General features: G+C 43.1%; 1 protein-coding gene across 1 annotated transcript; it reads right to left on the bottom strand.

Moving 5' to 3' along the window:
- Positions 1 to 4,526: 4,526 nt before the first annotated feature.
- LOC114615701 (cytochrome P450 2B1-like) lies at positions 4,527 to 10,889 on the bottom strand (the record flags this gene model as incomplete). The annotated part of the gene is made up of 6 exons (XM_028761359.1): positions 4,527 to 4,700; positions 4,865 to 5,052; positions 6,461 to 6,602; positions 7,055 to 7,231; positions 7,971 to 8,131; positions 10,740 to 10,889. Coding segments are annotated over 6 exons (977 nt in total), but the record flags the coding sequence as incomplete, so codon positions are not given.
- Between the last annotated feature and the right edge of the window lie 42 nt (positions 10,890 to 10,931).

Here is a 10,931-nt window from a genome sequence, read left to right as displayed (position 1 = left end):
AATTTGCAGCTGCTGGGGAGGAGGCGAAAGAAAGAATCTCTAGGAAATTCCAGAGACCTAGGATGGGGGAGGGCCCCAGAGGTTATGGAGGTGACTTTAGGTGAGACTCATAGAGATATGGAATCTGAAAAGTTCACCTCCTTTAGCCAGGCAGGACCCCAGTGGATGGATAAGGACACCAACCCACTCACAGACTTTCAGTCAAACATTTGTCCTGTCTAAAAGAAATGCAGGGACAAAGATAGTGCTGAGACTGAGAGAACAGCCAAGTGACAACTGGCCTCACCATCCCATGGACAAACATCAATCCCCAACACTATTAATAATACTCTGTAATGCTTGCAAACAGAAGCCTAGAATAGCTGTCCTCTGAAAGGCTCAACTCAACAACTGACTGAAACAGAAGGAGATGTCCACAAATATTGTAGAGAACTCAGGAACTCTTATGGAAGAATTGAGTGTCCCAAATTCGAAAAGAACACACAAGAAAACCAACAGAGTCAGCTAACCTGGACCCTTGTGGTCTCTCAGAGACTGAATCACCAACCAAAGAACATACAAAGGTAAAATCTATCCGCCCAACCCCCACACATATGTAGCAGATGTGTAGTTCTGTCTTCATGTGGGTCCTAAACAACTACAGTGGGGTCTATCCCAAAAGCTGTTGCCTTTCTGTGGGATACTGTCTTCTGACTGGGCCCCCATGTCTAGCCTCAGTGAGAGAAGATGAGCCTAACCCTGCAGAATCTTGATGTGTCAGCATTGGGGGATACCCACGGGGATCCTATGCTCTCTCAGAGCCCATCTCTGTCTGTTCTTAGCCTGACACATACTCCGAGACTGCATTTTTCCTTTCGCCAATGCTTGTCCCATCAAATTTGGCTCTGCCTCTCCAGAGCCACAAAACAGCTCTCTCCTCCCCGAACTAACAGCCTCAGGCCTCAGGCAGACATTCTGTCTGCCTTGCTCCCACAGGATTATTGACTTATTATTGGATGTAGTTAAAACTCATAATTTTGTGTTATTAATTGAAAGTCTATGCTCAGATAAACTTAAATCATATGACATGATTCCATTCTGGGATATAACCAACACATGGCTAGTTGCCATCTTTATTAACGACTGGAGAAGGCAGAGCCATAGATTTACCACCATCTTGACTAAGGGTAGGCTCATTCCTTGCAGCCAACACTGTTATGGGAAGTCATAGCTTCACTGCCATCTTGATTAAGGACAGCAACATGTAACTTGGGAAGCAGGTCTCCAATGGTATTTTGAATTGCAATAAGATGTTTGTATGATTTCTGTACTGTCTTGCCAAATGGTTTACAATATTGCTCTATGTTTTTACTCTTTAAATAGTAGTGTATTTTGATATTATCTTGGAAGTTTTACAGCATTAAAGAGTTTATAGATTATTGCTTTAAAAATGTATTTGGCCTTGCTTTTGCTTATGCTAGTAAGCTATAATATAGTCTTAAGATTTTTATAAGCTGTAGGTTTTTATATTGATAAACCATATTAAGGTCAAAAAGTTGCCAGTCTCTTTATAGACTTTCTTTTTAGATTAAAAGATTTCATTCTCATGCTAGAAGACCTTCAGTTCACCAATCATGATTCTTGTGAGGCTCAAAGCTAACAGGTTCTTGTCTCAGAAGCTACTATAACAGTTCAAGTCTCATAAAAATTACTATAATTAAATACAAATTGACAGTCAGTTACCTTCTCAATGACCATATCCTTTAATGAGTTCAAAATTATATTTAAAGGCATACTGAGAACTGATGCAGTTAATTGCAATATTAAGCTTTATTGAGCTCCTGTTTTATGTTTGCTAGAATTAATTTAAAGCCAACAAATAAAAACAGACATAAGTTGTTTAACCCAGATATACTTTATAAGTTCTAGCCTTAAATCCTGTCAGAGATCTGCTTAATATGACATTAAATGTTTAAACTTATTATGACAGACATAGAATCCCAAATGCTAATGGTGATACACCCCACTGCAAGGTCTCCAAGAATATATAGGTACAGTGATGAAGAACTATCCTGGATTGTTATACCCCAACTATTAGCCAAGACTGCCCCACTGCCTTGCCTACTGTCAGGTCCTAGCCTGAACTGTGGACAGAGAACACCCAGAGAGTTAATAGTTCCCTCTCATGCTCCGTCTCCACAAGGAAAATAAAAATCCTCTCATCTTCTGGGCATGATGGATTTACTGCCTCTGTCATGATGCCATGGAGCCCAGAGGAATCTGGGAGAACTCTCTAGGTAGCAGATTATGAACTAATCAGTCATTTTAATTAATATATGGCATCTAGATTATAATTTATTCTTCTCAAGTCTCTGATCACATTGAAAACTAAGCTATCTGTAGCTTGACAGCTAGAGGACAAGAAGCAACTAGCTCCTTACCCCAAGGTAATCAACAAACACGGTAGCTCATTAGTTAATTCATTAGCTAGTTAAAACTACCACATCTGTTATTAGAAAGGCAAACAGGTTTGGCTTGCTCACAAGCTTCATGTTAAAAGCTAAACAGGTTTCAGATGTACATTTTTGCTTTTTTCTTCTCTAAATGACTAACCTTACAGTGACTGCTCCCAATGATCAACCACCTGTATGTCATGGTAAATAATTGAGAGGAAACAGGAGTAAACTTTATGCAAGGTCTGAGGGTCTGAAAGCTTAAGTTATGAGGATCTAAGAAACGGTTTTTAGGGTCGAAGAAAATGTTTTAAGCTTTGTAAATGCAAGTTGTGGTAGATTAAGGATGTGAAAAAGTAGGATGGTGACAGGAAAGTGGTTTAACATACAAAAAAGGAACAAACATTCTTCAGATTTCTTCCCCTCATTATGCTACTATGATATTAGTATTTCAAAAGTTCAGAGTTCTAACATTAATCAATGAAATTATGATAAATTACTAGCCTAACTCTGATACAACTTACCACTATATGATCCACTATCACACTCACAAGTTCAACATGTTGAGTTTCTTTTGATTGTCTTTTAACTATAGACTTAAAGATGTTTCTCATTGTGCTAAATGTATGTACATTCTGTTTTCTGAATAGAGGGGGAAAATCCTTCTTGCCTCTTCTGATCCATGGAAGGTTTCTGTCTTTCCTGAGCTCACTTTAAATACTGTTCATGCTTTTCACAAATATTGTTTACCAAGTCTCTACTATGACACAATATGGTATTTAATACCTTGTTCTACAATGTGAATTTCAAAACAGACTACAATTCACATTTCTAAAATTTATCTCTTTTGTAAACTTAAAAAGATGCTTGTAAGCTTCAGGAAACATACTCTGATTCACCTCTCCTGGGTCAAATGGACTCCATCTGGATGAGTGCCCCTGTCAATCAACAGCCTAACTTCCCAACCTGTTGTCTATTCCAGAGGGCGGGATCTAACCCAACTCCCCTGGTTTTGTGACTCCTCTCCCCCAACTACCAAGACCATGGTCCTAGGGCTTTTAATGGTACACCTAAGAAAATAGTCTTGTCCCTAACAAACTTAACTTAATTTTCTCCCTCTAATGTGTATATGTGTTTCAGGATCTTGCCAAATTCACATGTTTGCTCAACATCTGCATCCAGAACAGTTCCAGAGAAGCTACCCACAGGTGTTCCTGTCTACTCTCACAGGCTCTTCTACTGGGCCTGCCCATTCCTAGCAGAAGATGGTCCCACAGATCCTAGAACACAGTGACACATCCAACTTTCCCAGGACTTGTCCAACATCCCAATTTTCTTAGGGTCCCTAAAAACAGACCAGCACTCCAAACTTAGCAGGACATAGTTTAAAGAACATGACAAGTGCACTCCAGCTCCACCACTACCCCTTCCTAGTTCTTTATTTTTAGTTACACAAGAAGGGAGAAAGGTTGCTTTACAGGCAATTCCACCAAACTTCTCCCAGGGACCTAGCAACAGCTTGCATCATCATCTGCCACCATTTCTTGTCTGATGCAAGTCAGATGCAGTAGCAACAGCATATAAAAAGGACTGTTCTCTACCCCATATCCCTTCCCCCCTCCTCTACTCTATCCCTCATCTCTTGCTCACTCGCTTTCTCTCTCTCTCTCTCTCTCTCTCTCTCTCTCTCTCTCTCTCTCTCTCTCTCTCTGTCTCTCTCTCTCTCCTCCACATTGTGTTCCTTGGTGAGCTTCTCTTTCTGTCCTTATTTCTTAAGCTCTCACTCCCCTCTCTTCCCACAGATAAACCTCCATTATACCAGATCTGTCACAGGATGTGATTTACCAGGGGTATTCCTTGTTCTGGGCCCGGCAGAACAAGGCTTACCCTCCACTGCTGCTGTGTTAAATTTCTTAGCATTGACTTTAAACACTTTCTAAAGTTCTCCTGACCAGGATGCTCCTTTAGTTCAAGACTCCCCTCATGGGGCTGTAGCCAGATTAAATGAGATTGTTTAGGCCAGGCAGCTGGGATAGACTCAGTAAACAGGGACCTATTGCTGTTTGTGTCTCAGAGGGTGGGCCTGCCCTCTAGTGTCTGGGAAAGAAATCACATGCCTATCTCACCTGCAGAGAAAGGCATGAAAGCTTCAGTTTTCTTCAATGCCCCATTGGCATCTAGGAAGTGCTCAGGATTGAAGGTGTCTGGTTGTTCAAAGTAGCATGGGTCATGGAGAGCTGAACTCAGGATGGGGTACACCTCGGTGTTCTAGGAGAAGTTATGAGATAAAGATGTTAACATATACTGACTCCCATATGAAAATAGTCAATCCCTAAGACAATGCAGAGAAAACACAAGACAGGATGAGGTTGGTGATTAGGAACATAGAATATGCCCATGGAGTAGTGATGAGGAATTGCAGCTGGTCTCACCTTGCGGAGGAGGTACCCTCGGAACATGGTGTCTTTGGTGACTCTGTGAGGCAATCCAATAGGTATAAGATCAGCAAATCTCTGAATCTCGTGGATGACTGCATCAGTGTATGGCATTTTGGAGCGGTCATCAAGGTTGGGTAGCCGGTGTGAGCCAATCACCTGATCAATCTCCTTTTGGACTTTCTCTGCACAGGAAAGGGGGAAAGTGGACTTCTTTTACGGGCTTTGTAGCAATGATATTGTATTCTATCAGCCAACGACACAGGAAAACAGTGCAGTAAGGAGACTCTGCTGAGAAACTGAGAGCTTTCAAGGATTAAAAACAACTGTCCCGTTCTAAAGTGCCCGTCTCTCTGTGCCCCTGTTTAAAACTATGTTAAATCTCTTCTCCATGAGATTCACCCGCATTTCAGCGGGGTTTTACTAAAGAAAGAAAAATAGACAGCAAAGGGCTACTGCACAGGGAGACTTGAGAGCAACTGTGATGAGGCAAGAGTGTGAGGGAGAGAAGAAGAAGAAATTCTCACCTTGGACATGAATTGACAACACACACACACCACAACTTAACATGAAACTTTATATTAATAACTTGAAGTTTTGTCCTCAGAAATGTAACAGAGAAGTAGGTAGATTAGTAAATTAAGCCATCAAAAGAAGCATGTAGAAATGAATACATAAGAAAATCAATGGATAAATGAGTGTATGGACAGGTTCATGAGTTAATGAAATAAACACACTAAGCACTGGATTATACTGGATTCAACTTGTAGGTCAATAGGTGGTTCCATTGGTGGATGAATGGGAGAATGAATAGACAAACAAAAGAGGAATGCAAAGGCCTCTTAGTGAAAGGATTAGGAAATGCAACCCCTTGATAGGAGAGATGAGTGTATGAATGAATCAATGGCCAATAGTTTATTCAACTCTATTGTTCAAAGGAACAACACTTACATTGATTCATTGAAATAAATAAATATAATGCCTACTTTGGTGGTTAAAGAATCAATAAATACACAAATAATTAATCAGTTGATTTATAAGTGGCTGACTGGAAGGATTCAAGGTGAATATGTGTTTGTGTGCATGTGTATGTGTGTGTGTGTGTGTGTGTGTGTGTGTGTGTGTCTACACATGGGTGCATGAGTGCATGTGAGTGTGAATAAGTGTCTAGTATGAAGATAGAAGGATGAGTGAGTAAATAGGTCTTGGAGAGATTGATGTTTAGTCGTGTGACAATGACTGAAGGGAGAGGCTGATGACATGTTCATTGATGGGTGGATAATAGGTGGGTGAATGAACAGAATAAGTAGATACATGAAGAGGTGGATGCAAAGAAGGACGAATAATAGATGAATGTAAAGATTGCAGGAAGTCAGGAAGGACGGAAGGAAGGAAGGGAAGGATCAACCTTTAATAGAGACAACAGAAAACGGGTCAGCTGAGTGTTCGCTCACATTCCACCCACAGCACTGCCTTAGTTTACAAGTTGAACAAAGCAATTAGAGTTCCAGATGTCCATGTGGCTCTCATCCACTCAAATTCCCACATCCAAAGGTAGATAGAAAATCCTCCAACTGTCCACCCATGGTGCACCTGCAACGTGGGGGTACTTGAGCATGAACAGGAAGCCATAGCGGAGCGTGGTGCTACTGGTCTCAGTTCCAGCAAAGAAGAGAGAGAGCACAGACATCATGAGGTTCTGGTGATGGAACTCTGTGTGGTGGTTGGACTTCTCCTGGTTCCAGATGGGAGAGAGAAGAGAGGGTCAGGGGTGACTGGACCTTTGCAAGGAGATGTACACATATCTCTGGTCACTGTCCTTCTGTCTGTGAGTCTCATACTATCTGGACCTCTGGACATTACTTGGCTCCAGACAATATGCCTTGGATTCTTCTATCTTCTTTTTCTACTTTGTTCTTCGGTGGTTTATCATGTTCTGTCTCCTAGGCTCTTTGTTCCTCTGTGGTCTTTTCTACTTTTGCCCCTTGCCCTGTGTTTCTTCCCCAGCCACACACCTTCTCTTTCCCTATGTTATTTTCTCCTCCCTTCTCTTTTCTTCCAGACATTCTACATCTCCTCCTCTCTGTTTCTGCCTCTCCTCACCATCCGCTGTCCCCTCCCATCTTTCTCTCCACATCCCCATCCTTCACTCTCACCCACCCCCTCTCTCATCCATGCAAGACTAACCTTCTCCATGCGCAGAAGGTAGGTATCGATGAAGTCTCGTGGAGTGCTGGGGTCCAAGGTGGCCCTGTGCTGCTCCACACTATGGCCAATGTAGTCAAGGATTTCCTGGAAGTTTTTGGCGATTTGTCTGTGCGTGCCAGGAAAGTACTTTAGGACAGCAGAGAAGAGCTCAAACACCTGCAAAAGAAGGGCCCAGGAGGTCACCTAAAAATATCAGGTCACAGGAAATGGGCAGTGTTCTGTTCCTAGGTTTCCTAGGAGCAAGTTTCTCTCTCCTTCCATCCTCTCCTCTTCCCTCCCTTGGTCCTCCTTCCCACTCTCACTCATCTTCTCTTGTTCCTTCGTTTTCACTCTGATGCACATAAAAACAACACAGCATCCTATCAGACGATCTCTGAATCTTTCTCCAGCACTCTCTTGCCTTGTATTCTCTATCCTCTTTTTCTCTCTTCTCTATCCTAAACCATCATTTAGGTATTGTTTTGTTTTGTTTTTTAATCAGATCTCATATTTTTCAGATTGTCCTCAAACTCAGTATTTATCCAAAGATGACTGTGAACTCTGATCACCCGTGTACTGGGATTGAATACATGTATCACCATAACTGGCTTATGTCATGCTAGGGATGAACCCAGGGATGAATACAGGATAGATAAGTCCTATATAATCTTAGCTACAGCCAGAGCCCCTGGCTCATCATTATCTTCATGTCTGTCTGGATGGCTGTGTATTGCTACATTGAGGTCTCTCCTCCTTGCTCATCTTCCCTCCCTTTGCCTCCAGGTCTCGGCCTCCTTGTCTCTCCGTGTTGTCTCTGCCTTTCTTCCAGCCCTCAGATAGTCCCTCCTTCACCCACAAGGCAGCGTTTCATTTCCTCTGTCCTGGATGCTTTTCTCTTCCCCACCCACTGGCTGACCTGACTGGAGAATGAGCTTATGAGTGAAAAGCTCCGATACAACAGCTCCAGCAGGCGCAGGAACTGGCGGTCTGTGTAGTCAAAGCGCTTTCCAAAGACAAAGGCGGAGATGATGTTGGCTGTGATGCACTGGAAGAGGAAGGTGGGGTCCACGGGGGCACCTGGAGGATGAGGAGGCAGGACCGAGACATGGCATCAAGAGTTGTAGAACATTTGGCTTTGGCCTCGTCTCTGGAAAGCTGTTTCCACTCACTACTCAAAGCATAGCAACAGCTGCTTAAGCCTGCACATATGATGCACCAGGTCCTGAACTCAGCATTGTATAAAACATTTTATTTAATTTTAATTTATTCAATGTATACATAAGATAAAATCCTATTAATGAAAGGATACTAGCCCACTTGAGCTCTGACAGGCGTCACTCACCCCCCCCCTCCCTCTTCTTAGCTAAGAACCATTAGACTACATTCCTAAAGCTAGTCCCCAAAGTCTATTCCCTTACTTGGCCACTGCCTTCTCCTGAAACTGACTACCAAGGTCTAGCTATCAAAGTATTGAAAACCAGCAATCAGAAACCCCCTTTGAACTGGGAAGGAGTGGCGTACACCTTTAATCCCAGCACTTGGGAGGCAGAAGCAGGCAGATTTCTGTGTTCGAGGCCAGCCTGGTCTAGAAAGCCAGGACTACACAGAGAAACCCTGTCTCGAAAACAAAACAAAACAAAACCAAAACAAACAAACAAACAAACAAACAAAACCAAAAACCCTTTGGCCCACCTAATTAACATGCCCAGTTAAAATCAAACATCTCATACTAACACAGGGTCTTCCCTTTTACCTTTATAAACTGCCATCCACCCATGTGCAACATCTGTTCCCTCTCCATTCAGAGTCAGACCTTTGTACTCCAGGACAAAATCCTTCTCCCTCTCCCTTGCCCCCTTTCTCCCCTATCCTTTGTACCCTTCCCCTTCTCCATGTTCCTCTGTCTCATGTCTTTGTCCATTATCCCTGCCTTCATCCCTCCGGGGCAAATAACTCTCCTTTGTGCTGAGAACTTGGTCTTGAGGTGTCCTGGGCCAATGCTTTTTCTTTTCAATTTGTATATACAGAGAGGTTAGCTAACTTCACCAAAGTAACACAGTGACAAATGGCTGGGACCAGGATTCAGACCCAGAGAGCTGAGAGGGGCAGCATGCACAGTTAGTCTCCGCCCTGTGCCTTCCCCCATCACCATGCTGACTCTAAGCTGATCGGCAACTCCCACAGTCAGAAATGGTGCAGAGAAGGGTTCAGGATTGCCTGTGTGGATTGACAAGTCTCTCATCTGTGAGTGTTCCTCCATTCCTTCTCTGATTCTAGACTCTGCAGTGTTCAAGAACCATCAGCACCTGTTGACTGCTGTCTTTGATTTCCAGGCTCTGTGATTGGCCCTCAGGAGATGTTGTCAGTCCAGCAATTGTGGCCCACAGTAGCTGCTCTCTCTGGGTCCAAGCTGTCTGTCTTCTGATTCCTCTGCAGATCTCTCCCTAATTCTCACCAGTCTTTCTTTATCTGTCTCTGATTTCTGGTCTAAATTACTTGCAATATTTACACCTTTTTCTCTTTGTTGCTCCCCCTACCTAATCCCTCCCATTCTCTATCCCTCTTGCCCCTCCCTGCTGACTCATTCTCCTTTTTCTTCTTTTGCTCCCTCTAGTTCTAGCTCAGCTTCCTGGTCTCTGTGTCACCCTGCTTTCTCCTGTCTTTTTTCTTAGTCTCCCAATTCCTTCTTTTCCTTTCTAGCTTCTGCAGGGTCATCTCATGATCTCCTGAGAAATCTTAAGAGATGACAAACACCAGTATGAACCTAACAACAGACTGTGTCACCAGTATGCCCTGTTAGGAGGTTCCTAAAACGTACCCAGAAAAGCCTGTAACTACAACAAAGTAAAACAGCCCACCTGGCCTCTTTGCTCACTGCCCCCAAATCAGCATATTCACAAGGAAAAAACCACAGTTCCTTGCTTCTCACACATGCACTGGACATAGACCATGCTTTGAGACTGTTTTGTGTAACCATGATGACCTTGAACACCATATAAAGTCAAAGATGACCTCAAATCTCTAAGCTCCTGCCTCCAACACAGGCTCACTGTGATGACCAGAATGTAACACCCTGCCAGAATTATGGTGTTGGCGATCAGACTGAGATCTGCGTGTGCACCCACTGCATCAACCTTTTCTTTTCGAGACAAGAGTTGATGATATAGCCAGGCTGGCTTTGAATTTCTGATCCTTTCTCAGGCCCCTGACTACTGGGATGTAAGGCTTGTGCTGCTATGCCTAACTGAAATATAATCCTAACATGGGCATCCATTTCCTTGAATGTAAGAGCCCAGCATGCTAATCATGCAATCTATTTCTCTGAGTTATTCTTGGACACTGTGAACTTCACATCTCTTTCTCTGTTTTTATGTATTTCTTGTTCTCCCTTTGTGTGTGTGAATGTGTGTGTGAGAGAGAGTGAACGTGTGTACGTTTCTGTGTGTGTGTATGTGTGTGCATGTGTGTGTGAATGTGTGTATGTTTATGTATGTGTGTGTTTATGTGTATGTGTGTGCATGTGTATTTATGTATAAGTGTGTGTATGTGTGTGAATGTGTGTGAGTGAACATGTGTGTGTTTGTGTTTATGTGTGTTTATCTACGCATGGGCAACTCTCTTTCTTTGGCTGTACACTCATGTCTCTATTTGCTATCTTCCTTCATGCTCCTTCTCCCAGACTCACCCTGGTATTTCTGCAGTTCCTCCACCAAACATCGGGCTTCCTGCTGAATCCAGTCCTCCACAATCTGCTTTCCCATCCCAAAGTCTCTCATAGTGGACAGAGAGAATCTTCGAAGGACCTTCCAGCGTTCCCCATTGGCAAAGGACACACCTGAGAAAGTGAGCAGGTCACACAGGAAGTTCAACGAAACCT

This window comes from Grammomys surdaster, unplaced genomic scaffold, assembly GCF_004785775.1.
Source record: "Grammomys surdaster isolate TR1022 unplaced genomic scaffold, NIH_TR_1.0 133943, whole genome shotgun sequence".
Taxonomy (NCBI): Eukaryota; Metazoa; Chordata; class Mammalia; order Rodentia; family Muridae; genus Grammomys; species Grammomys surdaster.
This window is presented reverse-complemented; position numbering and strand designations above follow the sequence as displayed.